A 27,570-nucleotide genomic window follows, 5' to 3' on the forward strand; every position below is an offset into this window, starting at 1 on the left:
CTGCCTCATCAGTAAACTGCAGATAGAACTTTGGGACCAATTTCAGAACCACTACGAGAAGCACAGTGAAGAGAAGCCAAATTCACTTGAGAGGCTATGCCAGCGCAGACTCTGGTAGAGATCCCTGGGGTGGAAAATTTGTATGTCGGGAGGGTCACATAAGAGACCCGTGCAGCAGGAACAGATGTTGCACTGGATAGGAGGAGGGCATGGCGAAGGAAGCCACAAAGTGCACCAAGCCAGTGCCTCACCACAGCAGCAGCTACCATCAGACCTCAGTGTTCTCAGGAGAGTTAAAGCTGCCATCCTAGAGAGGATGGGTGCAGAAACACCAACTACCATCTGCCAGATGGAACTTCCCTTCTGGTGCAGGTGACTTAGGCAGGGAGGGGTAAGTCTATCTGGCATCAGCTTTCCTGATGCTGGCCCAAGAATCCCTAAGCTTTCAGGCTCATGAAAGTTTCTATTTGACAAACCTTTCTTCATCAAACTCCTTTCCAAAAAGGATGTTGTCTCTAAGCGTAGCATTGAGAATCCAGGCCTGCTGGGCTACATAGGCAAAATTTCCATTCACTGCAATGCTACCCTCCAGCAGGGTCATCTAGAAGACAAGACAGAAGGTCTTGAAATTATGCTATTTCAAGGGTTTGTGTGTAATCCCCCTATATAAAACAAGACAGACCCCACTGGAAATCTCCATAGGAAGCAGAACCAGCATACAATGTAACTCAAAGATCCAGTGTGTGTATGTGTTTGTCTTTTTGAAGGTCCCACACAAATACCGTGTGTTTATTCTGAATTCTCAAAAGCTTGAATTTCAAATACTGGGCATACATGGACAGATTGTCACAAGAGCTCAAGCCCTAGATAGGCACCTAAATGAAGTAGCTAGATCTTCAGAACTGCTCAACACGAACAATTCCCAAGGAAAGCAGAAGAAGCTGCTGGATACAGAGCCCTTATGAAAATCTGTTCCACAGTCCAGAAAGCATTCATCTAATGGATTATAGCAATTTTAAGACTGTTTGTAACCTAAATGTGATCTATTTGATCAGTGTATGATCTAAATTATAGGTCAGATTAATCATCATATGGAGTGAGACCAATTAAACAAATGCAGCTGCTGGCAGAGAAGAGAAAAAGGGAGAAACCATAAAAATATAAATTCTCACCTGTCCTAAAATGGCTGAAATAAGTGAAGTTTTTCCACTCCCCACACTGCCACAAATCCCAACAAGTTTTCCCTAAAACAGAAAAAAATGTAAGTTATGGTAACACATTAATCAATCCCCCTAGACTATCTGCAGTATCTCAAACAGAGAAAGGGGATTTAACACTAAAGCTAATGGAAATGGGGTATATCAAATGGGAGAAAGAATGAGACATTGACCAAGTCTAGCCTAAGAAAACAATTGGTGAATGCTTTCCATCAGCAACCAAAACTGAGAGTGAACAGGATAGGTGAAAGGCAGATTCACTAACCCGCTGAGCCACTAAGCTTTCCTCTGTGTAAAGACAGGTGACCAATTCCTTTCCATACAGCTCTGATGCAACCAAACTTTAAATGCTGAATTCAGCTCTGGGCACTACAATACCAGAAAGATATTGCCTGACTGGACAGAGCACTGAAGAGCTACCTGAACCAAAGGGAGTCTTTCCATTAACTTCAATTGGCTTTGGATCAGTCCCAAAATGACCAAAGGAGGAAAGGGACTGACTTATGAGGAAAGATTAACTTTGCACAATTTGTCTAGGAGACAGCTAAGGGGGAGGAGAGGAAAGGTAACAGCCCAAGACATGTTAAGGGTTTAACACTAAAGAGTGAAGATAGCCTAAATCTCTCTCATTTCCATTATTCCTGATTATATCCTTACGTATTGCACCGAACAGCTATCAGATAGATACCTTCCTGATTGTGAGATGGATCTGGTTTAGGAACAGCCTCTCTGGGAAGAGCTAGAAGCATATCACTTGGAACTTTTACCAACAGACTGGACAACACATTTGGAAATAGGCAATAGGGAGCAATCTTGCCTTGGCTCCCAATTAGACAGAAGGGATGGGATCCGAGAAGTCTTTTCCATCTCTAATCACAATCTCTAAGCTTCTAGTAGTCTATGAGTCCTAGTCAACAGTTTAACAATAGTGTTGAATGGTACTTAACAGAGAAAGTCCTACTGACACCACATTAAATGCCCAATGAATTTATCAGAATTACTCTGATTACGAAAGAACCAAAAAAATTAAGCATCTGTTAAAAAAAAAGTTGTCAGCTGCTGGTACTGGATAAGAACACTGCTGGGTTCTTGTACATAAGTTTTTCCTGCTTTTACAACAATGTAGCTTTATACTATCAAACACGAATTTAGTCTTCTTTCAAGGTTCCTGAAAACTCCTATGACTATGTGGTCACATTGTTTAAGTCACAGGGTTTAAAATACACCACCATCTGACTATACAAAAGATTTTCTGAGTTTTTCCAACAAGTAACTTGGTAGTCGGATGTACAAAAACATTTTTATTAAATATGCTCTGGATTAAGCTTGATGTTTTTGTTCAACATTTTATCGTATTTTTATCCACCTAAACTCCAGGTGCTTGTAGCATCTATAAGTCCCTCTGGATCCTTCTAAAGAAGTACTGAGGACTAAACATTCTTCAGTGAAACACCTCTGCTATGCTAAACCACAGCAATGTCGATCATTCCAAATGCACCTGCACAAGGTCCTCAGTTTAACTGAATATCTGCAAAGTTACAAACAGCTGCAGAAATAAGTTCTGTGCTGAAAACCCTTGCTGCAATGTTAAGATCTCTGCATACTTAATAGCTTGCTCATGATAGATACCATACTGAAAACAAACAAAACCTTCACTGAGCCCATGGCAGGGGTGATAGAGCCCAGAGTTCTGCAACTAATGGTACCAGTTTGCAATGATCCAGGTGGATAAAAGTGGCACAGCTGCTTGGATCAAGATGGGACATTACATACTGGTATTTACAGTTGTCATGGGCTGCACATGCATATTAGAGAGAGATGGCAGCAGTGATCTGCTCCATTTAATACGAATTAAGACAGCCCTTTCCACAGGAATGCCAGGTCAGGAGGGTTCTTGGGATATGCTATAGTTTTTTCTCCTCACCTTTTCAATCTCCAGGTCGATATTGTAGAGAGTCCTCTGAAGCCGAAAGTTAACTAGATGGATGTTTTTGTTTTCTTCCTCAGGGCTTGGATGGTCATCACTGTCCACTAGAAGATGGCCCTTCTGCTCAGCCAGCACCGCTTGCGGTCCCTCATGCTGTAGCTTCATTTTCTCCTTCTTGCCCTTGGTGACCTTCTTGTCTCTTTTCATTTTAGGGGTCACCTTTGGTGAGCTCTGGACACTGGCGTGGGAGAACTCCCAAGCCAAGGTAGCATTTTTCACCTCTATCGCGATGTGAGGACTGGCTGGTTTTTTCTTTATCATATGAACCTCTTCCATTAGAAACAAACTCTGATAGAAGTTGTGAGAGAGGTGTAAAGATGAGACACCTGGTCAAGACTGGGGGACAAGCCTATGGCACACTCATGCAGCAAAACACATCAGGCTGTACAGTAGGAGGAAGCTGAAGAGCAAAAGGTAGCTTATTAGTGTAAATTAACTCCAGGCCTGCTAAGGGGCCTGAGCATTCCTGAATGAGGTGGAAGCTCTTAGATACTGAAAGACTTTCACAGAATTATTATATTTTGGACACGGATATGTATGCTGTAGGGTTGAGTGGGAGGGGAGGTTAGCGCTTTTAAAGATGTTTGCAGTTGCTTGCCTTATATTTCCAAATATAAGGCATAATAGCAGAGGGCATGAGAACGAAGGAAAGGTGCTCACATGCCTAGCACAACAACTCCTTACAGACTTTTCCCATAACTAGAAGGGATGGGATGGCTTGTTGCACCCACGTGCAGAAGAGGTATAATTTCTGCTGGAAAAAGCCACCTGAGACAAAGGTAGCTCATTTGTGAAGTCTTGGGAGTGTGCAGCAGTAACAACTAACACAGTAAGTCCACTGTATAGTTTTCCACCACATCCATCTCTCCTGAAGACCACAGTTACAGATTCTGTAGAGGTTTTCCTACAGTTCAGTTACCAAATCCACATGATAAAACAGCTTTCAATTAGACAACCTGCATTTTGAACTAACAGGCACTTTTCAACTAGGAGCATTTTAAACTGCCAACAAGAATCACTCTAGTACTCGTGAATCATCCCTCTAAATCATGCACCTGCAAGAAAGCGTCAGACACAGGAGAGAGCCAAGCAGTCAGCTACGTTTCTATTTGTAGTATTACCGACCACCACAGCCAGCCCATTACCCTCTGCACAGGTGACAGTAGGAGCCTCAAAGAACTTGAGGGATATTACCTCACACCTTCCCCTCGTCACAAAGACACTGCCTTCAGTGTTTTTGAATTTAAAAGAAATCTGATTTTAGGGCGATTCAAAATTAGGATCAAATGAAGAAGGTGCCTCATGAGCCTTTGGATTTCCCAGGTATTCCACTGTAGACTGCGCTGTCTGATTGTACTTAGGCACAGGCTTCTTTCATGCCATTGATTACATGAAGTCCATCTAACTGACATTACCTGAATGCAGACTTCAGGATACACAGTCATGTTTGGAAACATCAGTGAGATGTTAAAAGCCTAGAACTATCTAAGAGATAAAACAGATCACTGGCTTGTCCAGGGAGTTTGCACTGGGAGAGCACGAACACAAGTGTGCTCTCAGGGATTGAGAGGTGAGAGAAGAGTGTTTCTGTGATCTGAACTGCAAGTTTACTGCCTTAGATTTAGTTTAGACAGACTGCAATGTTACATTTTATTCCCAAAATTCTTCATGCCAAATGAATATACATCTATCTAAGCAACAACCACCTTGGGTTAGGCATTTTCTTTCTGGCAGTTAGAGTTAAAGCAAGAGTAGAGAGTCTGAGGCTTTGTCACTGACAACTACATGTACTTCGTATGTGAGGAAATTGAAAGTCACTGCTCTCTCCTGTTCTGTTCCCCTCCACACACATTTCTAGCATCCATTACATTTTCTGCTCTGCAGCTGCAAACCTCCACTAACATAGGTTTAGAACAACCACCTAAGCAAATTGGACATGTATTGGTGGTACCATATGGCTGAAAAAACAGTGCAATTTTGGGCTACATATATCATGGGACAGGAGGGCGATAGGGCCACCAATAACTGCCAGAGGTTAGGATGAAACATTCCTTTATTCTCCATTATGGACTTTCTTGCACTTTTCTCTGAAGCACTTGCTATACTGGCTATTGTTGGTGACAGGATAGCTGATAGGACAGACCATTGGCCTGATTAATACTGGATATTAGAGAAGGTCTATTATATACACATAGGTTAGGAATCCTCCCATTTCTCTGCCATCTAAATTTATGTTAATGTACAGATGGATCAAAATCAGCATTCCAGATCAGGACACCTGAACTTCAGGTATACAGGTCCAGATATTCTAGCTTGGGCCCAATCTCTGGTGGTCAAGGAGCAGAGAAAGAAGTGATCAAAAGGACCTTAAATAATTTAAAAATCAAGAAATTAAAATTCAAAAATGATCATAGTGACAAAGACTCATATGCTCACTAAAGACTTACACCTTGGACACAGATTACTCTTCAGATGCTTTAATGGAACAGGTTTCAGAGTAGCATCCATGTTAGTCTGTATTTGCAAAAAGTAAAGGAGTACTTGTGGCACCTTAGAGACTAACAAATTTATTTGAGGATAAGGATGCATCCATGAAGTGAGCTCTAGCTCACGAAAGCTTATGCTCAAATAAACTGGTTAGTCTCTAAGGTGCCACAAGTCCTCCTTTTCTTTTAATGGAACAGAATTCCAATACCACAAACCTTTTTTGGTTACAAATAAAAAAAATGTATTCCCAGTTCTTGGAAAGTTAGTCTGCAGAAGTACAAATGTAACACATGCTGGGTTTTTCACTGAGGAAATATACCATTGAGTTCTAGCTACAGTGAATTCTCCTCTATGAGACTGCTCTTAAAAGACAGTATAGGAACTGCTGTACTAGATAAGATGTGTGGTCCCCACCTAGTCCAGCATCCTGTCTCCAATAGCGTCTAGCACCGGTGCTTCACAGGAAGGTGCAAGAAATCCTGCAGTCATCAGATGTGAGACAGCCTGCTCCTCAGGAAGGTGTCATCTTAACCCCTAATAGTTTGCGATTGGCTTAAGCCCCGAGTATGAGGTTTTATACCCTTTCTGCAGGGAGTAAGAGCTGCACATATAACCAAAGAACAACCTCCAGCCTGCTCCAAAATATCCTTGGCATTAAAATGATTCCTTAGCATAGTCAACTGCATTCATGTATTGTAAGAGATGCTCCACACGTAAGGATAAAATTATATGGCCAAAAGACCACTCACCTTGTATCTGTCAACAGACACAGATGCCTCAGATAGAGACTTCACGGAGAAAGGGGTTACTTTCAGAGCAAACGTCATGGAATTGAAGACTGTGACCACTGTGAAAGCCTAAACACAGGACAGACAAACAAAACAAAAAGCTTTTGGCGGCAGTATCCATTAACAATTCCAAACCACCAAGGATTAAGTTCCATCAACAGCAGCAACTCAAGACCATTCCACTTGAGAAGGAAAGGTCTGCAATTCCAGACGAGCCATTTAAATATAACATACTCTAACCTGATACAGGAAAAGGCAGGGTCCTCCCCATCACAGAGTTTTAGAATAAACTAAACGGGGAGATATAGCCCAAGTGTTTGTAGTTCCATTGGAAATGACACAAACAGAAGACCTACAGGGTGCTGCAGGTTATGGCTTTAGCCTCTCACTTCTAGAGACCTGGGTTCAAATTCTACCTTAGGTCACAAGGGAAGATAAACTGGTCTCCTACATCCAGCTGCACAACTTCAGCAAAAACCTCTACTGTCCCAGTCTCTTTTTTGCAGAAGCCTGTTTCTGCCAAGAGAACACAGGTGCAGATCATGCCCACAAACGAGGATACTGGGTCTTCTTCCCAGATGAAAATTTGGCCCTGAGCCCCTGCTCTTGGGAGGCCAGGACTTAATAGCATTGGCCAACCTGTGCACAGGAAGATTGCGTAACTCCTGCCTCTACTTTGTGCCATCAAATACTCACTTCTGTGAGCCAAGCCACAAAATAAAGAAGACTCTCACAGATCTGGAGTATTTTGAACTGCACCCACTTAAGATTACAACAGTTTAACCAAGAAAGGCTACTGCAGGAGTGATATTATAAAGCAACATTCTGTGATGAGCCAGTCAATTACCTGAGCTGCTGTGAGATCATAGCCAAGGATCATATGGACAGAGAACGTCACGACACTGGCAATAACCACAACAATTGGAGCCACTCCCACAGTGATGCTCTGGAAGTAACCTGCACGCTCTAAGATTTTACGTTCTTCCTCTCGGATTTCTAGAAATACAAAAACCACCACCACATCTGAGGTGCAATTCAGACAGATACAAATGCAGCAGGCACAACTAATGCATTGGGAACACTAGGAGTAAGAGAATTACCCTCTTCTGCTTTAGCATTTCTCATGTTCTAGAAAGAGCTACCTTTACAGGAGGGTAGAAAAATAAGCGTACGTGTAACTCACTGAGGCTGGCATCCTGATCACTCTTATTACATTTAAAAACTGACCAATTTGTACTAGGTCAGTCAAGATTAGTACTCATAGTAGAAGCCACTCCAATGTTAATAAAGGTCTTTAAGCCCAAAAGTTAGAGGGAAGCATTGTGCTAAAAGGTGAGACTTTGGAACAGAGATTGCCATGCCAGCCCATTGTAAAGAAGAATAGCAGGACGTCCGAGGGATGGATGATCTAGCACACCACACATGCAAGAGCATCTACCGAAGTGAACTAGGAGGATCCAGCAGGATGTGGCTGGGTGGCGTGTTTTTCAAAGGGAGATGCGTTTACAGAGTGTCTGTACTCACTTTGAACATTCTGAGAGAATGCTTTGACCCAGGCATACATTTTAATGAATTTAATGTAGTTAAGAACTTCATTCATCTTCTGCACACGCTCATCGGTCGCTGACACACATTTTCTTCTGAAATAAGCTGTGAGCCGTGATACAAACATCTGAAACAAGAAGAGGCACCATATATCTTAGCAGCAACTCAGAAATGGCAAATGCATCCAATTCCACTAACTATAGAAGAAAGCAAGTAGTCTGATAAAGGGACATCAACGACAGGACAACCGGATACCCTCCCTGGCCAAAGTGATGAGCTGGAAATGCCCCTTCAGAGCATCACACTTCATTTAGCAAGCATAAATGAACTGAACACTGGGCTCTTTCTCTAGTTCTATTCTCAACTGGGTTAGTTTTATTCAGATTTCCAAAAGGCTCTCAGTGCTTTTACTAATATTTAACCAAACTAGATTTCTTTAAAATCCCTCAAGTAAAAATACAGACTAGCCTCAAATAAAACGAACCCTCACACCAGAAGAATACAAGGTACCCAACATATCCACATCCCATATCCTGCAACTCATTCCCCCCCTAAGGCCCAAGAAAGAGATGGGCCTTGCACATGCCGAGCAATTTCTTTAGTATACCAAATCTTAGAGCAACACTACTGTATAAGGGTGGTAAAACAATATATTTGCACCTTTACTAATCAGGTCTAAGACAAGATGGTAGCCATGTCCTCATAGACATTTCTCACTCTGTCAACAGTCAGTGACATTTACCCCTTCTCTTTCCTAAAACCCAGAAGAAAACCCACCTCACTAAACAGTTTTCAACTGTTTGCCCATCTTAAGCATCCTTACTCCTTTTTTAATCCCTCTCAGATACAGAAAGCAGTAAGGAGGAGAGAGGTGAATAGTGAAAATAGTTGGTCAAGGCTATTAAATTCCACCCCTTCCGTCACAATCCAATTATTTACCTGTTGTACTCATCACTATTCCCTTACTATTGAGCAGATAAATTAGACCATAGGAGATCTCGCAGGATTCTGCTCTTCACTCATGAGTAACTTTTTCAAAAAAATACATTTTTATTATAATGGGAAAAATTACAGCAGTCTTGCAGTGTGGTCTACAGGCAAACAGATTTTGGCTCTGTCTATTTTCCTGGTGGCTCTTTCCCCAGCCGCCCGCCTTGGCCAATAACACTTCTTTCTCCAGGTGCAGCACACTTTGTCCTAATTATGTCAGCTCTCTTGTCACAGAGGAATGGAACTGCATTCGTGGTTCATGGATGGAGAGACTGTCTCTGATGTAACTGGGTCTTGATCGGTTCATGTATTTAAAGATCAGAACCATAGGCTTGAAGATCAATCAGAAGTGATCTGGAAGCCAACAGAGGATGTGGAGCACAGAAGTGGTGTGCTCTTGGCTTCCCAGCCTGCTGCTGAGGTAAGTCACCATGTTCTGAACAAGCTGGACGCCCTGCATTTTTCACCTTCAGTACCAAATCCAGTGAATTACAATAATCCAGCCTGGAAGTGTATCACTCCATGATTTAGTTGCCAATTTTCCATCTCACCAAAATTTATTTCCATCAGTCACTTCTATTATTATTTCTAATTCCCTTTATTATCTGAATTTCTTGCCTCTGAACTTTTACTTTTCAATGTCTTTTAAATTACATGCAGGACACTAAAGGGACTTAGCCCAGTATCTATCAACACCTTCTGTTCAGTACACAGACACGGATATTCTTGGAGTGAGGTGTGAAGCACATTTCAAGAATATTTCCAAACTATTTTGTATAAGAGTTTGAATGCCGCTTACTCACCATCGCCGGGTAGAAGAGGATAAAGACAGCAGATCCCAAGAAGCCTGTTGGGCCTAGAATAATTACATTATAAACCATGCCTAGAATGGCAACAATTGGGCCCCCAGCCAACAAACTGCCAACTGCTGCAGCCTCAAACATTCTCTGCCCATCACTGGAACATACGTTTATGAGCTGAAAAATACAAACAACATAAGTGTTATCCTCAGAAGGAGGTAATCAACAAGTATCCTTTTTTGTACGGTAATTTCCAACAGGGTACTGTAGCTCACCTCCCCCAGAGACTTGTCCTTGATATTCTTCAGCTTGAGAATTTTCTTGAACGCCATTGTCAGGATAGCTCCCCTCAGTCTGACCCCAGTGCGGTAATTTAAAGCCCAGGTTAGGGCCAGAGACCAAGAGCGCACTATTTCCGTCATTAGGATGCCAAAAACTAACAACAAGCTGTACTGCAGGTTGGACTCACTTTGCTGCGTGTATTCCAAAAGGTGTTTCACAACGAAAGCCTACAGGAAGAAATGCAAACTCGCATGAACACCCCAATGTACCAGAGGCACCATGCAACAACTTATGTTAAGTTAGAAATGAGTGGGCTGCTTTGTTTGTCAATGAGCGATTTGTATTACATGGAATCTTCTTTCTAGAAATAAAAATGGTCAAAACACACAGTACTGTTACACAAAGCCCTGCTGAGAGCAGAGAGTCAAATTTAGCAGGTATGGGGAATTTAAATTTGGAATCTTATTCCTTGCAATAAAAACTTCTTATTCTTTAGGTCTTCTAACTTAACATAAATCTGTCAGTTAGTTGAAAGCAATGCTTTATCATACAAAAAAGTTTTTAAAAATAGTCTGTATTTATACATTTGAACATATTAAGAGACATTCCTTTATGTGACATTAAGACCTTTTTTGTTTGCGTCAAACGTGCTTATTTGATAAAAAGGAACAATGTACCTACAGTTGTACTGGGGAAGAGTGAGAAGGGCATTTGCAAAACATTCCTGAAAATAAACATCAGCAGTTTAATAGTAAATAAAAGAACATGCAGAAAACACAGGTAAGTGATACCAGACTATTAAAAAAAAAAAAAATGCTTTGCCCCACCACCCACCTCCCCCCTCCAAAAACAAAAATATTTTACCTCAGGAATCACATTTCAAACATCACCTGCCGAAAGACAGGACAGCCCCAAGAACCACCGATTCCCACCTCCAGTTGTGTGTTAGCCAACAGCATAGTATATCATCATGTAAATCACATTCATCAGCAGCATTAAATACTATCAACTGAGAAATAACAGTCTTTTATTTAAAAACAATCAAGTGCCATGTTAAAATGGGTAACATCTCACAAACACTGTACAACAGGAAGAGCATCGCATAAACATACAATCTGAACATACAAGAGAATTATAAAAGGCTAGAATCTAACAAACAGTCTAGCCTCTGACGCGAACTAAGTTAAAACTACACACACAAAATTAAAGATACAAAAACAGAACCGATATATGTTCACAAAGTCCGAGAAGAAGTGAAACTTGCAGTGCTAGTCAGGCAGGCTCCTGAGGGTGCACGGATTCTTAAATTTGGTTTAAGAGGTATGCTACAGTAAGGCCTCACAGCTAACAAATGGAGGTTCCCTAAAGAAGGCTTTTCGACAAAGATGCTTAAAGACGCTGGTGTTTATACGGTTAGACGTTGGTACTTTAATACAGAGCTGAGAATTACCTTTGCCCACAACACAACAAAATGCCAAAAATGTGAGATCAAAGAAATGATTTGGAAAGCCTTTCACAGTCTGTTGAAGTCCTCTTGGCTAAAACAGGTTTTGCAAATAAGAGTTCTGCATAGCGTGAGCAGGGAGGAAAAACAAAAAGGCACTACTTCAGCAAAGGTAACAGCAGCTATAGCCCAGCACCGAACAACAGATAAAAATGGAGGCTGAATGCGTTTGTCCTGAAGTGGCTGATTCTGTATCCCAGAACCAAGGAAACATGCTGTATATAGTTTTGCTTATTCACTTTCGAAGTGTGAATTAAAGCCAGATGTCCATCAGGTTCTGGAATGGCCCATCGAGAAATTTACACACTAGTCCCTGATCAAATGTGAGAAGCTCACATTCACAGAACTACTGTATTCCAGCTTTTTCCTCACTTACATTTAGCTTTACATCAACTGTTTTGGCCACAACTGTATACAGTTGGTTTGCAGTTACTAATGAGAAGATTGGCTTCTTTTCCTGTTTTCAATCCAACATACACAACTGAGTCACTGAGTAGTGGGAGTCAAAAGCCCCCCTTTTCCTCACGAGCTGTAACTCAGCATGATCGCAGCACAGCAAGCATTTTCTCGCACCCCACAGCACTGCTGAAAGTCTCCAAGGGAAGGTGTGTAAAGATAGCAGATGTTTCCTGGGGTCTCTTTCCTCCCAAAACCTTTTAAGTGCAATTTTTCAGCACTGTTCTATAGAATCAGCATCTCCCGTGGTGAGATAAAAGACAATGCTTACATTATACCAAACAAAAACAAAAAAAAACATTTCAAACGGAAAAAAAAAAAGAGGAAACAGCAGATTAAAGAATTTGAAAGAGGAAAAAGAAGTCACAATATTTAGCATTTACATTTCAAAACATTCCATTTGAAGAAGTTTAATGAACAAAAAAAATCCAGCAAAGTTCTTTACAAAATTGGAGTTAAAGCTTTAAAAATTTTAATTTAAACTAAGTGGGGAAAGGGACTCCTGCGATTGTTACCATAGTAATTGGTATTAGCTGCTCGGCTGTCTTAAGCATTCCCATTGAATAAACATTACCTTACCTTTACTCTTGGCGTTGGATTCTGACCAGCTTGACTGTCTCATTCTGATCGCAGAATACAGCCATCCTGAAAATTCTAAAGAACAGCTTCTGTCATTGGTTCCACTACAGAGAAAGATTCCCCACCCACATCCAGTATCTGACAGCACAAAGCAAGCTGCGACTGGAGCGGAACTAGAAGAGTGGGAAACTTACCTCAAACAGCTTACCACTCCCCCCTCCAATAACTGTCTGAACGGTCAAGCTGTACTCCACTAAGATAGCAAGTTTCCCCATCTCCCAAACAGGAAGGCTAGTTCTGAGCAAACATACAAATTGTTCAGGCCTGGAGTTAAACTGATTTTGTTTAGTAAATTAGAAATATTCTTTGCCCCTCCCCTCCATCTGAACATAAAAGGTTTAGCAGCTGGTTAAATGGCAGCAACTGTATCAACTGGAGATGAGAAGTATCTCACCTGCACTCGTGCATTCTGATGGTTATTAGAAGGTATTCTGACACAGGAAAATAAGCAGTCTCTGAACAGGCTACAAGGTTAGAAATTGTGCCAGATGTGCAAGACTCCTGAAGGATACCAAAAAGCCCAAATATGAAATCCAATAAGCACCCCCTCAGTTATAACCATCACAATGCTTATTAGTGAGACCACCACTACGCCATTTCCACTAGCATTCCAATGTCATGGAAGTTCAATTCAGAATTTTCAAGTTTGGGAAAGTGTTTAACTCCATTTTGGTAATTTTCACCAATACATGTGGACAAGCTAAGTGCTTTTCCAGATCTCCCTTCTCATTTCAATGTGACTGAAAAGGTGCATCAGTACAAGAAAGCACTGATACTTCAGAGGAGACAGCATAGGTGTATCACTATGGGGAGGGTGGTAAAGACTCATCTTTCATTCCAAGTGATGGAACCCAAAAGGGCACTTTCCTTATTCAGAGAGCAGTCCAATCTTGACTAGATATAGGCAAATGTTTGAAGGATAACTTTAAAGCATCCAAACTGAGCATGAATTGGAACCTAAAAACCCAACCTATTGAAGTTTCTTCCCACTCAGCAGTTTGGCTCTGACAAATAGATACAATTATTCTAAAGAAATTAGGGACAACCCTGCTGTAAGTTCTCTGCTAAAGATAAGAGCAGCTATTGGGCCCTGTAGTGAAACAATGACAGAAGCTCTTCTTGGGGGAACCTGGTTCTGTTAAAACCTTAATACTTCAACATTTTGATAATCAACAGTGCACTCAACAGGTTGTCCAAGTGTTTCATAATTACCACAAGCTATTATCATTAGTTATTACTGTGAAACAATACCAAGAGAACAATTATTGTTATTCCTATTACAAGAAACAAGGCAAACTTTTAAAAGGTTCAAAAAGCAAGAAAAACATTTTTAGAAGACTTTTAAACCTAACAACACACCCCCGTTGTACTTACCCAAGTAATGAACCTCCATCTTAACAGCACACTGAAACATGTACTACAAGCAGTAATACTGCTCCTACTCCTCAAGGGAAATTTGTAGAGAATAAATTTAGTCAAGATCGCAACTGTAAATCTGCACAACATGTGCAACAAACAGGTGACAAGAAAATGGTGTGAATGTCAAGGCCCATACTTTGAATCTTCATTACTAACTAGTGCAAGCAGCAGCAGTTCCTAATGGCAATTCCATATTCTAATGCTTCTAAACGTAACCCGCCTGATCAATCCTTGTAGCATCGATACCCACGTTTGCAGACTTCTCCTGAGCCCCATTTCCTTTGGTTTTTAAATAATGATCTAACACCACCACTCAGTTTCATTTCTTGCAGACTGCACTATTAATGCGAATGCTCTACAAAGTGATGTCTTGCCAGTTTGAATTTTACTTCCAAAATAATTACCTATCTAAAAGCAAAAAACTTTAGGCAAGAATTTAGTGCAATATGATCACACCGGTTAAGGAGGAACTTTAAGCTACACTCAAAACCAGAGAGAAAAGCCAAGTGTGTTTTTCTTTCAGGACACCTAAACCCACTACCTCTCCAGAAACCTGGCCCCATCAGTAAATGATCCACCAGCCGTATGAAAGCTATCTTGCATTGCTGTGTCGTTCTGGAAACATCATCTTCTCTCAGCAAACTGTAAGGACCAATATTTCTAACTAATCATACTGTGTCAGTGACCCTGCAATGAAACCTTAACATGTTAGAGCTGGCCATGGGATGGAGCCCTCTATGGTTGTTAAAAAAAGGATGGATATTACTTACTGGTCCACTGAAGCCTGCAAGCTGCGTGATCATCAGACACACTATGGAAATTATGAGCCTGGTGCGGCAGAAGATCCATACAACCCTCCGGAGAGAAGCATCCTCAGGTCCTGTTTCTTTCAGTTCTTCCTGCCATAGTCTCTCTAACCTAAAAGAAGCACAAACCAGGAGTTACAAATCTTTCTACTGGACAACAGATGCTATATCTCAAAGGTTATTCTCTGATAAACGTCTCATTAGACACACGACTGTGAGCAACACAAACCATCAAGCTTCATAACATGGATAGCATCTTCTACACAGCCAGGGGAAATAGTTCTATCCTGAATTTCTGTGCAAAGAGGCTTCTACACTGAGCAGAACTGAAAAAGTTAGAATGCTTTTTACTTTATCCAGAGTCCTATTAGGAACACGAATCTCACCACCTCCTCCCCTTTTCTGTTCTATCCTGCAATAAAACCCTGGGGCTAAATCTTATAGCCCTGAGCAAATATCTCACTGACCACAACAGTTTAGCCTGACTGCAGGATCTGGCCTGTAATCAGACCATATTCAGTTACTATCATTGTTATCTGGTCATTAACTCAGCATTGCATGTTCAGAATCTGGGCTGAGAGACCCAGAACTTGTTTAAAAACATAAAAATAGTTCTGATAAGGAGCAAAAGCGGAAAAGCAGTTATGAAACACCCATGGGGATAAAACCTGCTCAGTTACAGCAGTGCAACCCCACTGAAGTCAGTGAGGTTGAGACACCAGTGTATCTCAGAAGGAACTGGCCCAAGGATAAATAAGTTTAAGATCCCCTCCTCTGATAGAAAGGATTTAAGAGCTGCTTTTTCAATATTAGCACATGCAAATATCTTCAAAAATACCAGACTACAGTATATACCAGGCTGCAAAGGGCTAGAGTACAAGGGAAATAATATGGACCAGCATATCCCTACCTTCTACAGTTAACATCTGAAGACTCATGCTTTGACAAAGGCCACACATCGTCCATAAACAGCTCCCCTTTCTTGTACGCTGTGCGGGCCAGAGGAGTGAGCCATGAAAAGGTCATGCAGGAGAAAAGTCCAGCATTGTCTACTGGGTGCTGGTGTCTAAAAGACGAGGGAGAAATTACAATGAAATAAAAAAGAGAAACTATTGCAGTAACCTTTAAGAAAAACAAAATCCCCTCCAAATACAATCATCATCTGAGAATTCTGCATGGTCTACACAAATAAATACTTGCTAAATACATTTTCAAAGATGACATTTCAGCATCAACCAACAAATTTAAGAGCTGCAATCACACTCTGACAGTCTATTTTCAAGAAGGCTGAGGTTGCCAGATCAGTTCTTTTTTAGCACAAAGTCTTACTTGGAAGTAGTCCGTATGGGTTTTAGCAAGTTCAAGCCATGGTGATATTTGCCCTTGTGATGCTGCTCATCCAACATTCTCAGCTGGGAATGCACGGAGATGTCCAGCGCAAGGCCTTCTGCCCGTGCTGCTGTTTCCAAGGCATCTTGACATTCCACCTGCTTTTACAAACAAGACAATGGAGTCAGAAATTCAAGAGTCCCACGATAGTCTTAAAATCAATCATTTCTGTCTCCAGCAACTTCATACCTGTTACTGCTGTCGATCACTGTGATAATGTAGAGCAATCACTGTAACTAAAGATCTCTGGGGACAAATTGATAGCTTGGGGGCAGCAAATCAACGCGGGGGTCCCATATAGTCTAGATCCACTTTAGCTCTCTGGATTTCTAGAATGGTGGAGCTCAAATAGTAGCATGGTATCCATATGTTTTGGGTTACAGAGGATTAAGTACATAGACTTGCCAGACTAGATCAGAACAATGGTCCATCCTGCCCTGTGACTGGTCTCTGGCTCAGTACCAAATGCTCAGAGAAAGATGTAGAATGCTCATGATGGACAATTAGGTAACACCATGCCCAATGGAGAGGACTATTCCAAAGTTTAGGCAGTTGGTTATTGGCTTATGTTCTGAAACATGAAGGCTAACATACCTTATTAACCTGTATCCTATTTAGTGTAATTCAAGATATCTGTATCCATAGGAAGGTATAATCATTTTCAGAATCCTATTAAGCTCTAAGCTTCAAAAATACCCTACAATAGTTCAACAAGTTAAATATGCATTGTGTGAAAAAGTATTTCCATTGATATTCACAACCGTTGCCATTTACTTTCTCATAATACAGAACAGGGATATCCAATAAAAGGCAATTACACTTGTTCATAGAGGAGCTTCCTGAGAGCAGAAAATCTCTTTCCCATTGCTTCATGGCACCTCCCGAGGAAGCAAATACGCTACCCTCATCTTGACCAAGAGATATTTTCACAGCTGTCTGAAAAGATGGAATTGAGTTCCAAAGAAGGGAGGAGAAAGTAGCACTCTGGACATACAACATGTCAGAGAGTCTCATGAAACTTCCTTTATTGAGGGGCCAGACATAGCAAGGGTACCAGGCGACATAGTACCAAAGTGTACACAAGCCCAGTGCTCAGTACTGACCCCAATAACTTAAATGGGAGCAGGATTAGGCCCGTTTACATGAAAAAAGTGATACTGAATATTCTAGGTCTTAGAGAGACCAGTATGCTTTGTACAGCATCCTGACTTTAAAATCTTTGCCACTTTTCACACGGATACAACATGCACATTTCCCCGTTAACTGCCCTATCAATGGTGAGATTATTCTACTTCTCTGAAAATATCAGCTGTAGCTAGCTAGTAGTCTCCTGAAGCATGATGCCCTCTGGGTTAAAGGTCCTAAAAGGCCATCAATACCAAGTATTTGATTCCCTTTCTCTCTGGTTATATGACTGTGTTAGAAGTATTGATATTTGTCTGGGATTCAGGCTCACAGTCCATTAACATGCAAAGCATTATGGTATTATTAGGCCTCCATATACCCCAATGTGTACAAGAGACAAGGACAAATTCAGAGGGGCATAAATTCACCCTTCATTTATTTAAATAGCACCCCAAAGTAGGCCAGGCACCCTGCAGAAAACCAAAAATACACGGTCCCACCACCAAAGAGCTTACCATCTAAATCTAAACAAATGTGTGTTGACTCAGGCATATGTACAAACTGAAGACTGAATTAAGATTTTATTTAATATAATGTAACTGACTCACTTCTTATGGGCAATGCCTTCCTACTAAGCCTACCCAAATCAACATTTACCATTCACTTAAAAAGTGACAGCCAAGCAAGTAGGTCTGTTGGACCCACCTTACCGCTGCATCCTCCAGTTATTTTCCTCAAGTTTATCAGCACAGACCTGACAGTTGGGCCCCTCTCTGTGGCCCACGTGACATGAAGAGGACACAAGCCTAGCCGGTGTAATGCACTGGGCACAGAAGCTTTTCTACAGGAGCAAACATCTCATGGAACACTGAAGAAGATTTGACTTGAGTTGGCAGCTCCTAGATCCCAATAGAAACCATCTTGGCACAGTTTCCCCAACTGGATCCAGCAGTGCAATCCCTAGCCAATGATGCCCTGCTGCCTCTGTTTGCCAAGACACAGACACAGCTGTCTGAGCACCTCAACACTGATCAAATTCTCGGGACCAGCACTTCTCACTGTAGAGTTAGCTGCTGTCTCCAAGGGCTTATCTACACTGGCAATTTACAGCGCTGCAACATTCTCACTCAGGTGGTGAAAAAACACCCCCAAGCGCAGCAAGTTTCAGCGCTGTAAAGCGCCAGTGTAAACAGTGCACCAGCGCTGGGAGCGGGCTGGTAGCTATGCCTCTCGTGGAGGTGGAGCATTCCCAGTGTAGACTAGCCCCAAGGTAAAGCCAGTGCTGCAGAGAATGCACCGTATACTGCCCCAATAGCAGGTCTGGCAAGGAGAGGAGAGTTTAGAATGTACTGGCCACAGTTGCAATATACACCTGGAAGCTGGATAGTCTTGTAACGAGCAAATATTAATAACCAATCTAAATAAAACCAAAGAAGCTGTATTTGGCAGATAAAGCTCATGCTTCCGAATGAACTCACACAGATAAATCACAAATGACGAAACACACCATATCAATCATGGGTAAACACTTTTCGCAAAACAATCACTGCCTATTTGATCTCTCAGTTTTTCTATCAAAGGAAACCTGCACACCACCTTCAAAAGAGGAGTCTGGGAGCTTAAATTCAGAACTTAGCTAGACACTAAAAATCACAGACTCAGTAAAGACACTGTATATACGGCCCATTACAACAATCTAACTCACTAACCCTCCTTTGTCCTGTGGCTGCCCGTGTCATAACTGCCTCCAACGGCTTCTTGCAACATGTGTTAAACAGAAGGAGTTAACACTCTGGTCCACGTTGTAGTTAGCTGTGACACTTTCCCAGACCTGAAGAAGAGCCTATGTAAGCTGAATAGCTTGTCTCTTTCACCAAGAGAAATTGGTCCAAATTAACTCGCCCCACCCACCCCAGTCTCTCAACTTTTAGACAATCCAAAGATTTCTTTTTAAAGCACACCCTATGTAAATAATTTGGTTATCCTGAGCTGCCATTCAACAGAATTTCTCTCACATGCCTAGAAGTGACTGAATGGTACATGAATAGGAAACTGGTTTTGAAAGGAGTCTATATTCTTCTCAATACACAAGGGGAAAGGTGTGTGTAAACCCCTGGGCAGCAAGAGGAGAATGCATCTCATGGTGTTGGCACAGCAGACAGAAGCTTGATGAGTTGCTGTAAATGCCAGATTTAAGTCACCAGAAGGCAGTGCACCACACTGCTGTATAATAATGAGGTCTGCAGCTCTCTGTGTCATATTAAAAAAAGCCATTAAAAGCATGCAGTTTTAAGCCAAACCCACACTAAAATGTTAAGATGATCCAGCTACACTGCTCAGGGGGTGTGGACTGGACGATATAGTTAAGCCGACCTAGTCCCTGGTGTAGACCGCACTAGGTTGACAGAAGACTTCTTGCACTGACCTAGCCGCCACCTCTCAGGGAAGCGGATTAACTGCAGCAACGGGAGAACCCCTCCAGTCACCGTACTCAGTGGCTACACTGAAGAGCTTCAGTGTTGCGGCTGTGCCCCTATAGCAGGTGAAATGTAGATAAAGCCTTAGGTCTTATCTACACAGGCAAGTTTCTGCACAGGAAAGCAGCTTTCTATGGTGCGACTCCGGAGATGTACACACTGCCACGCCACTTAGTGTGCAGAAACTGCCCAGTTGCAGCACTGTTAAAACAAACAAAACTAACAAAGAAACCAACAGCCCGATGAGAGGTGTAGAGATTTCTCCGCTGGGGTACAGCGCCGCAGTGCCAGTGTAGACACCCTGGTCGATTACAGCGCTGCGACTGGCCTCTGGGAGGTGTCCCACAATGCCTGTTCTCACCTCTCTGGTCATCGGTTTGAACTCTACTGCCCTGCCCTCAGGTGACCAACCGTCAGCCCCACCCCTTAAATTCCTTTGGAAAATTGAAAGTCCCCTTCCTGTTTGCTCGGTGATGCATGCAGTGGTTTCAGCGTATCTTTCCAGGCGGCCATGCCTGCTTCACGCACCAGGCGATCCCCCGCTTGGAGCAATGCTGAGCTGCTGGACCTCATCAGCATTTGGGGAGAGGAGGCTGTGCAGTCTCAGCTGCACTCCAGCCATAGAAATGATGATACTTACGGACAGATTTAACGATGCATGACAAAGGGGCCATGATCGGGACACAATGCAGTGCAGGGTCACAGTGAAGGAGCTACGGAACGCCTACCACAAGACGCAGGAGGCAACCCGCCGCTCCGGTGCTGTGCCCACAAGCTGCCGGTTCTACGAAGAGTTGGACGCAATACTCGGTGGCAACACCATCCCAGAGGCAGAGGAGCCATGTGCCAGTGTACAGTACGGTTCTGGAACATTCATTTCCCCTGCCCCTGCAGTTACTCAGCATTTTGGGGGTCTTGTGGCCCGTGTGTGCTTGTCTGAAGTCAGCCAATTAGTGACACGTATGTGAATAGAATCAGTGGTCTGTGTGTTGCAAATACTGCTTCTGTAAAATGTTGCATTTTGGCTTCACAGATATGACCTTGGGAGCCCAGCCTCCTGCTTTGTTATCGCCGGCTGAACGGCTGCGCAGAATTAGAAAGCGGCCACGAAGAACTGAAGAGGACTTTTTGCGTGATGTCATGATGCACTGCGTGGCCAAAAAACAAGAATTAAAGGAGTGGCGGGACAGCGAGAAGAGGGACCAAAACGAGAACACAGCGCCAAAACGAAGCCACAGAGTGGCTCTTAAAAGTTATGGAGCGCCAAGCAGACACGCTCCAGGCGTTCCTAACACTACAAACCGAGAAGCTCCCTCCCCTGCAGCTGCTATCACAAAACTCTTTCCCATACGCCCCCCAGACACAGCCAACACACCCTTAACAACCTTGCTCTGGTCAGTACCTGATGCATTCTACTCCTGCCCCATCACAGTCCAGCCCTGCAGACTCCCAGTACCCACTGCACTCAAGACCCATCCCTCTGCAGTTTGGCCCTGCTGAAGTACAGTACCTGCTGCGCTGTATTCCAAAGGACAAGGCTGGATACGATACCTGGACATACACAGATCTTTAACTGTCCCGGGACTCCAACTCCTCCCTTCCCCCATCCCCCACAGTGCTGATGTGTTTTTTTCGTCTCTCTCCTCCTCCTGTTATTTTTTAATAAAAGCATTATTTTGGTTTGAAAGCAATTTTTATTCCATTAATTGAAAGCAAACAGAGCCCTGCAAAGCAAAAGGCAATTTTCTTAAACCTTCATAATGCATCATCTGCACCAATCACAATCACCTCCTAGCATTATAAGCACTGCACTCCTGAGCACAGCAACAAATATTAGTGGATTTCAGCTTCAAATTGCTGCCTCAAGGCATCCCTGATCCTTATGGCCCTGTACTGTGCCCCTCTAATAGCCCTGGTCTCTGGCTGTTCAAATTCAGCCTCCAGGTGCTGAGCCTCAGCAGTCCAGCCCTGAGTGAAGCTTTCACCCTTTCCTTCAGAAGTATTATAGAGCGTACAACACATAAGCATAGGAATATTGTCATCGGCCAGGTCCAGCTTCCCATATAGGCAGCGTCAGCGGGCCTTTAAACAGCCAAAAGCACCCTCAACAGTCATTCTGCAGTTGCTCAGTCTGTTGTTGAACAGCTCCTTGCTGCTGTCAAGGTGCCCCATGTATGGTTTCATAAGCCACGGCATTAAGAGGTAGGCAGGGTCTCCCAGAATCACAATGGGCATTTCGACTTCCCCTATGGTGATCTTCTGGTCTGGGAAGAAAGTCCCTGCTTGCAGCTTCCTGGACAGGCCAGTGTCCCGAAAGATGTGAGAGTCATGCACTTTTCTGGACCAGCCTGTGTTAATGTCTGTGAAATGCCCACTGTGATCCACAAGTGCCTGGAGAACCATAGAGAAATACCCCTTCCAATTAATGTACTCTGTGGCTAGGTGGTCTGGTGCCAGAATTGGAATATGCGTGCCATCTATCACTCCTCCGCAGATAGGGAAACCCATTTGTGCAAAACCATCCACAGTGTAATGCACGTTGCCCAGAGTCATGATTTTTTGGAGCAGCATTAGATTAATGGCTCTGCAACAGTCAACTTTCCCACTCTGAACTGGTTAGTGACCGATTGGTAGTAGTTCGGAGTAGCCAGCTTCCACAGTACAATTGCCACACACTTCTCCATTAGCAAGGCAGCTCTGATTCTCGTGTCCTTGAGCCAAAGGGCTGGGGCAAGCTCACAGTCCCATGAACGTGGTTTTCCTCATCTGAAAGTTCTGGAGCCACTGCTCATCATCCCAGACGTGCATGACGATGTGATCCCACCACCCAGTGCTTCTTTCCTGAGCCCAAAAGCAGCATTCCACTGGGCTCAGCACCTCCGTGAATGCCACAAGCAATCTCATGTTGTTGCTACTATGCGTGGTGAGACCAATGTCGGACACCTCTTGCCTTTGTAGTTTAAGGAATAACTCCACTGCCACTCACAAAATGTTAGTCAGAGCGAGCAGCATACTGGTCAACAGTGCAGGATCCATTCCTGCAGACCGAAGATGCAGAGCGTGCAGTACACAAACGTTGAAAGATGGTGCCAAATGCAGACGGTAGCACAGAGATTGCTGGGATGCGAAGCAATGCATCATTGGGCACTGGGCAGGACCCAGGATGCCCCGCGACCCCCTCCACCTTCCCACAACTCTTAGCGGCAGAAGAGGAAGAGATGCTCAGTGGGATAACTGCCTAGATTGCACTACTCTGAATGCCACTACAAGTGTGAACATGCTATTGCGCAGGCAGCTGACAGTGTGAACACACAACAGCTTCACTCTGCCAGTGTAGACAAGGCCACAGTGAAATGAGACTTCTACAACACACACACATTGATTATATCATCAATGCACAGCAACAGACTTAGCAGTGTTTTTAGTTAATATCAAATTCAGATGTCCAAGGCTTCTGAGCTCTCAGTTTATATTATCATTTGTCCAGCACTGACAGTGTGCGGATCTCGCCTTGTTGCATAGGTTTCTTTTATTTCACTTGGTAAGTAAACTAGCATGTACATCAGAAAACACATAAAATAACAGGCTTCAACTCATATCCACTGGATTCAATGACATCCAAGTTGTAAGCATTGTAGGGAGGCAGTGTGGTTCCCAACGCCCCGGAGAGGGACGAGTTCCGCCGGACACCAGAGTGGGTGGAACCAGAGCACTCCAAGCTCACTCCCGAGAGGGTCAGATGCCAGATAGGAAGTATAAGAGCCCAACCCCAGCACTCACTCAAGAGGAACAAACGTCTCTGGCCCAGCTCCCACTGCGGACACTCCAGCAACCAGTGGCAGATCTGGAGACTGGCCTGACCAGCTGATCCTTGACGCGGACCAGTGTGCAGGAGAGTTGCCAAGCCTACCCCTCACCAGCTACCCGGAAGAGTCGCTGAGCTTGCCCCTCTCCAGTTACCCCGAGGATCCAATGGTGATCGACCTCCCTGAGGACACCACCTTGACCCAGATATCTCCAGAGGGGAAGTTGGGAAGTAGCCCAGAGGCAGCCGACCTGAGTCTAGCTGCAACACTGCCAGAACCCACGTCAGTGTGTTGCAGCTAGGATTCCCAGACGCAGCAGCGGGCCTTTGGCTGCTGCTAGGGACGCAGTGGAGTGGAGGGCCTGAATCTCCCCCAGCCACCCACGCACTGGGTGGCAGTCTCCCCCTCTCCCAGGCAGCTTAGAGCCTGAAGCCTGGGTGTGCTCTTTACCTGTGTTTGCTCAGCCCCTGCTTGAGGGTCTGAGCCTTAGAGCTTAGCTACACTTGTAAGTTAGAGTGCATTAAATCAGCCCGGGTGCCCTAACTCCTGAGGTGTCCACATTGGCAAGGCACCTAGAGCGCATGGACTCTGCACCTGGAGCGCTCCTGGTAATCCTCCTCTACGAGAAGCATAAAGCTTGCTGCACCCTGGCTGAAACACCCGGGTATCAGTGTGGACAACGTGTTGCATTACTGCGCTGTGACTGGCCTCTAGAAACGTCCCATAATCCCCTGAAGTCAGCTGGCCATTCTTGTCATTGTTTTGAACTTGGCTGCAGGCATGCGGATATTCCCTTTCAAAGCTCCATTTCTGACAACCGGCATGCTTATCTGCTCTGGGACAAAGCAACCATTAGTGTGAAAATGCTGCTTTTGCGAGTGTGTGAGAGAGAGAGGCGGGTCTGCTAATGTCTAAACTTACAAGACAGCATGCTGACACACACTCTGCCCCCCAAAACAGTCTCTCCCCGCACATACACACAACACACTCTCCTTCATACTCCACACACACCCCCATTTGAAAAGTACACTGCAGCCACTTGCACACTGGGATAGCTACCACAATGCACTGCTCTTTGTGGTGTTGCAAGAGCTGCTAATGTGGCCACGTCAGTGCACTTGCAGCTGACAGTGTAAACACACAGCAGCGTTTTCCCTGCTACAGTCTCCGAAGACTGGTTTAACTCCTGGCGCTCTACATCTGGAAGCGTAGCCAAGCCCATAGACTCATTGCGTGCATGCGCGCTGCTCAGCCCCTGCCTGGGGGCCTGAGCCTGGAGCTCATTACAGCCTGGCCCTGTTAACTGCTACCTGTGTTTTCTCAGTCCCTGCCCAAGGGCCTGAGCTGTGACTCTTTACTGCCCTGACCTAGGGCTTGGGCCTGTTAACTGCTGTTACCTGTGTTTGCTCATCCCCTGTCGGCTGGCTTGAGCCAGGACTCCTGTGGCATGACTGATTCCCCAGGGGCCAGTGCAGGGACTAAGGGAGGTGGTGTGGTTCCCTGCTGCCCCGGAGAGGGACGAGCCCCAACAAACACTCTCTACACGCATGCATGCCAATAAATGGGGCAATTCCTACCACACTTTTTCTAATTCACTATCTTGCTAATGCAGCATTGGGGGTTATTTAATATTAAAATACAAATACAATAAAAGCACATCTAGATTGCAAAGTCAAGCACTCAAAGATTAGGAAACGACAGGTTTATAGTTGCCCTTTGCACATCCATCCTGTGACTTGAGTAAGGTGGGACCTGTGATAATATGTTCTCAAATAATTAAGGAAAGTATCATAATCTATATGCACAAGGGAGACAAATTAAGATTGCACAGACACCCTTTCTACTAGCATTTCCCAACTTTCAGGTATTTGACTCTGCAGCCAAAAATATATTTAAGATAACTTATGTAGTTTCCCAGCAAGGGGGATGCTTTGTTTTTTAATTATACTACACGCAACTGTAATAAAACAGCACCCCTCAAAATTAAACACCAAGTTTGGAAACCTGAACCTTCAACACTGCAGCACAGACTACTACCACGTGAACTACAGGACTAATTACATTAAGTTGGCAGCAGGAGAAGGCTGTTTTCCCAGAAAGGGGGTGAGGGATTCAGAGCGTGATGAACTACTGGGTCCAGGTGGTGGGTTTGGGAAACCCAGCCTGATCTCTTCTTCACCTCTAGATTTGAGAGAGCTCCTGCCCCATGTGGTTCCCCAAGATAGCCCCATTGGCCCATTCCCCCTATGGGCTGGGGAAGCCCAGCCCAGGAATCTTCTCCCCATTCCTGACCTAGTGCTTGGAATCACAGTATCACTCTGGTTTGGGACAGCCGGGCACCAAGTCACAACCCTCAGAAGGGGCTGGAACATGAGCCACCACTGGAGAGTGAGTGTAGGGAAGGCTTGCTCTCCAAAACGTCTCCCCCTGCCCATCCTGGGCCTTCCCTGCACACCAGTCTTGGATTGGGGTTGCAGTGCCAGGGTGGACAGTGCATAGATGTAGTGGCGGGTCACCCAAAAAAAAATTTAGTTGGTGGGTCACCTAAGTTTCAGAACCCCGATATATAAATTGCTTGAAAAGAAAGTTTGATGTGCTTAAATGTATATAAAAACCCAAATATACATGCGACCCAAAAAGTTAGAAAGAAGTTGGGGGAGTTGCCTGGCCAAAATGGAGAACTAGTCTGTGTACAGAATTTTTCTGGGATCTTTTCTGCAGTTAAGAGATTGGAATGTGTGAGCTTTTACCTGAATAGTTTACAGGTATAGTCAGTTACTTAAATTAATTTGTCCCCAGGACAGCTCCAGGGTAACAGGAAGAAGCAGATATTTTGCTGAATGCAATTCCCTTATTTTTTCAGAACCAAGGGTATATCAAGCAGCGTTTTTAACAAGAAACGAGAATGGATATGAGTAGCATTCCCCTGAATCAGTTCTCACACAAAAGGAGAGACATCTGTGTGCTCACTCTTGCACCAGGAGTCCACGTAAAAGGGGTCAAACAAGGACTAACAGAGCAGCAAGACTATGGCTCAGGATTAAGTGCACAGGCAGAGCAGCATATACTGCAAGGAACAGAATGAGATGGTTCATCTGCCCGTACGACATCAGACTCATAAGCCCTGACTGCACTCTAAATGTACCCTGTGTACTAGCAGAACTCAGAGACGAACAGTGCTTCAAGTGTAGGATACTAACAGAAGCTCCTACTGCCCACTGCCTTACTTGGCTACGGTTTAAAACCAACATTAGTTTGTTTTGCCTGAGGGCAGAGAAGTGTTTCAATTAAATTTTTCTAAGATTAATGCTGCACTTTTTCCCCTGCCTGGATTTCCTTCTTTGTCCAGACTGTGCAAGCTTACATCTGCATCAGTCTGTCCTCACCTCCCTGCCAATTTTCTTTGAGTATATATATGCTGTAGCTATAAGAACAGGATGGTTTCAACAGGCTCATTGCATACTTTGTATTTAATTATATATTTGTAAAAAGATCAACCTGCTGAATAGCCCACTTCCAAGTGCCTCAGTGGGAGAAAGGGGAGGCACTTTAAAAATAATTTGTTTCCAGTTTCCTCCCTCTTCTTCCTCCCTCCCCCATGCGATTTAGCCACTCAAGCACATATACTCCCCCATCAAGCCACAATATGTTCACAGCAAGGTGCTGCGACACAGTGGGTGTGAGTTTAATGTTTGCATGTTTTTGGTAGTTCACAGGAACACCTCATTCACCTAATGGTATGTATGAAAGGGGAGGAGACAGACTTTCATTCCTTGATTTGGTTTGTCCTCGGCATCATAGCAGTCACATAACCTGCAATTCCTCTGACAGATGCAGCTTTGGTTACACAAGT

At 43.8% G+C, this 27,570-nt stretch overlaps 1 protein-coding gene across 7 annotated transcripts in view; it reads right to left on the reverse strand.

Annotated features, from left to right (window-relative positions):
- The window catches only part of ABCC5 (ATP binding cassette subfamily C member 5), a 65,920-nt gene that overhangs the window by 23,844 nt on the left and 14,506 nt on the right, over positions 1-27,570 (reverse strand). For 2 of the 7 annotated variants that reach the window (XM_077825658.1, XM_077825656.1), the window contains exons 3-13: positions 16,250-16,410; positions 15,831-15,986; positions 14,885-15,032; positions 10,090-10,323; positions 9,818-9,991; positions 8,004-8,151; positions 7,327-7,475; positions 6,441-6,548; positions 3,142-3,492; positions 1,173-1,244; positions 477-601 (exon numbers count right to left, since the gene is read on the reverse strand). In XM_077825658.1, coding sequence (XP_077681784.1) covers positions 477-601; positions 1,173-1,244; positions 3,142-3,492; positions 6,441-6,548; positions 7,327-7,475; positions 8,004-8,151; positions 9,818-9,991; positions 10,090-10,323; positions 14,885-15,032; positions 15,831-15,986; positions 16,250-16,410 — 1,826 coding nt within the window. Of the gene's footprint in view, positions 1-476; positions 602-1,172; positions 1,245-3,141; positions 3,493-6,440; positions 6,549-7,326; positions 7,476-8,003; positions 8,152-9,817; positions 9,992-10,089; positions 14,781-14,884; positions 15,033-15,830; positions 15,987-16,249; positions 16,411-27,570 lie in introns of those variants that run through there. The other 5 variants (XM_077825657.1, XM_077825660.1, XM_077825659.1 and 2 more) reach the window with 5 other exon arrangements.

Source organism: Eretmochelys imbricata, chromosome 9 (genome assembly GCF_965152235.1).
Source record: "Eretmochelys imbricata isolate rEreImb1 chromosome 9, rEreImb1.hap1, whole genome shotgun sequence".
Lineage (NCBI taxonomy): Eukaryota > Metazoa > Chordata > Testudines > Cheloniidae > Eretmochelys > Eretmochelys imbricata.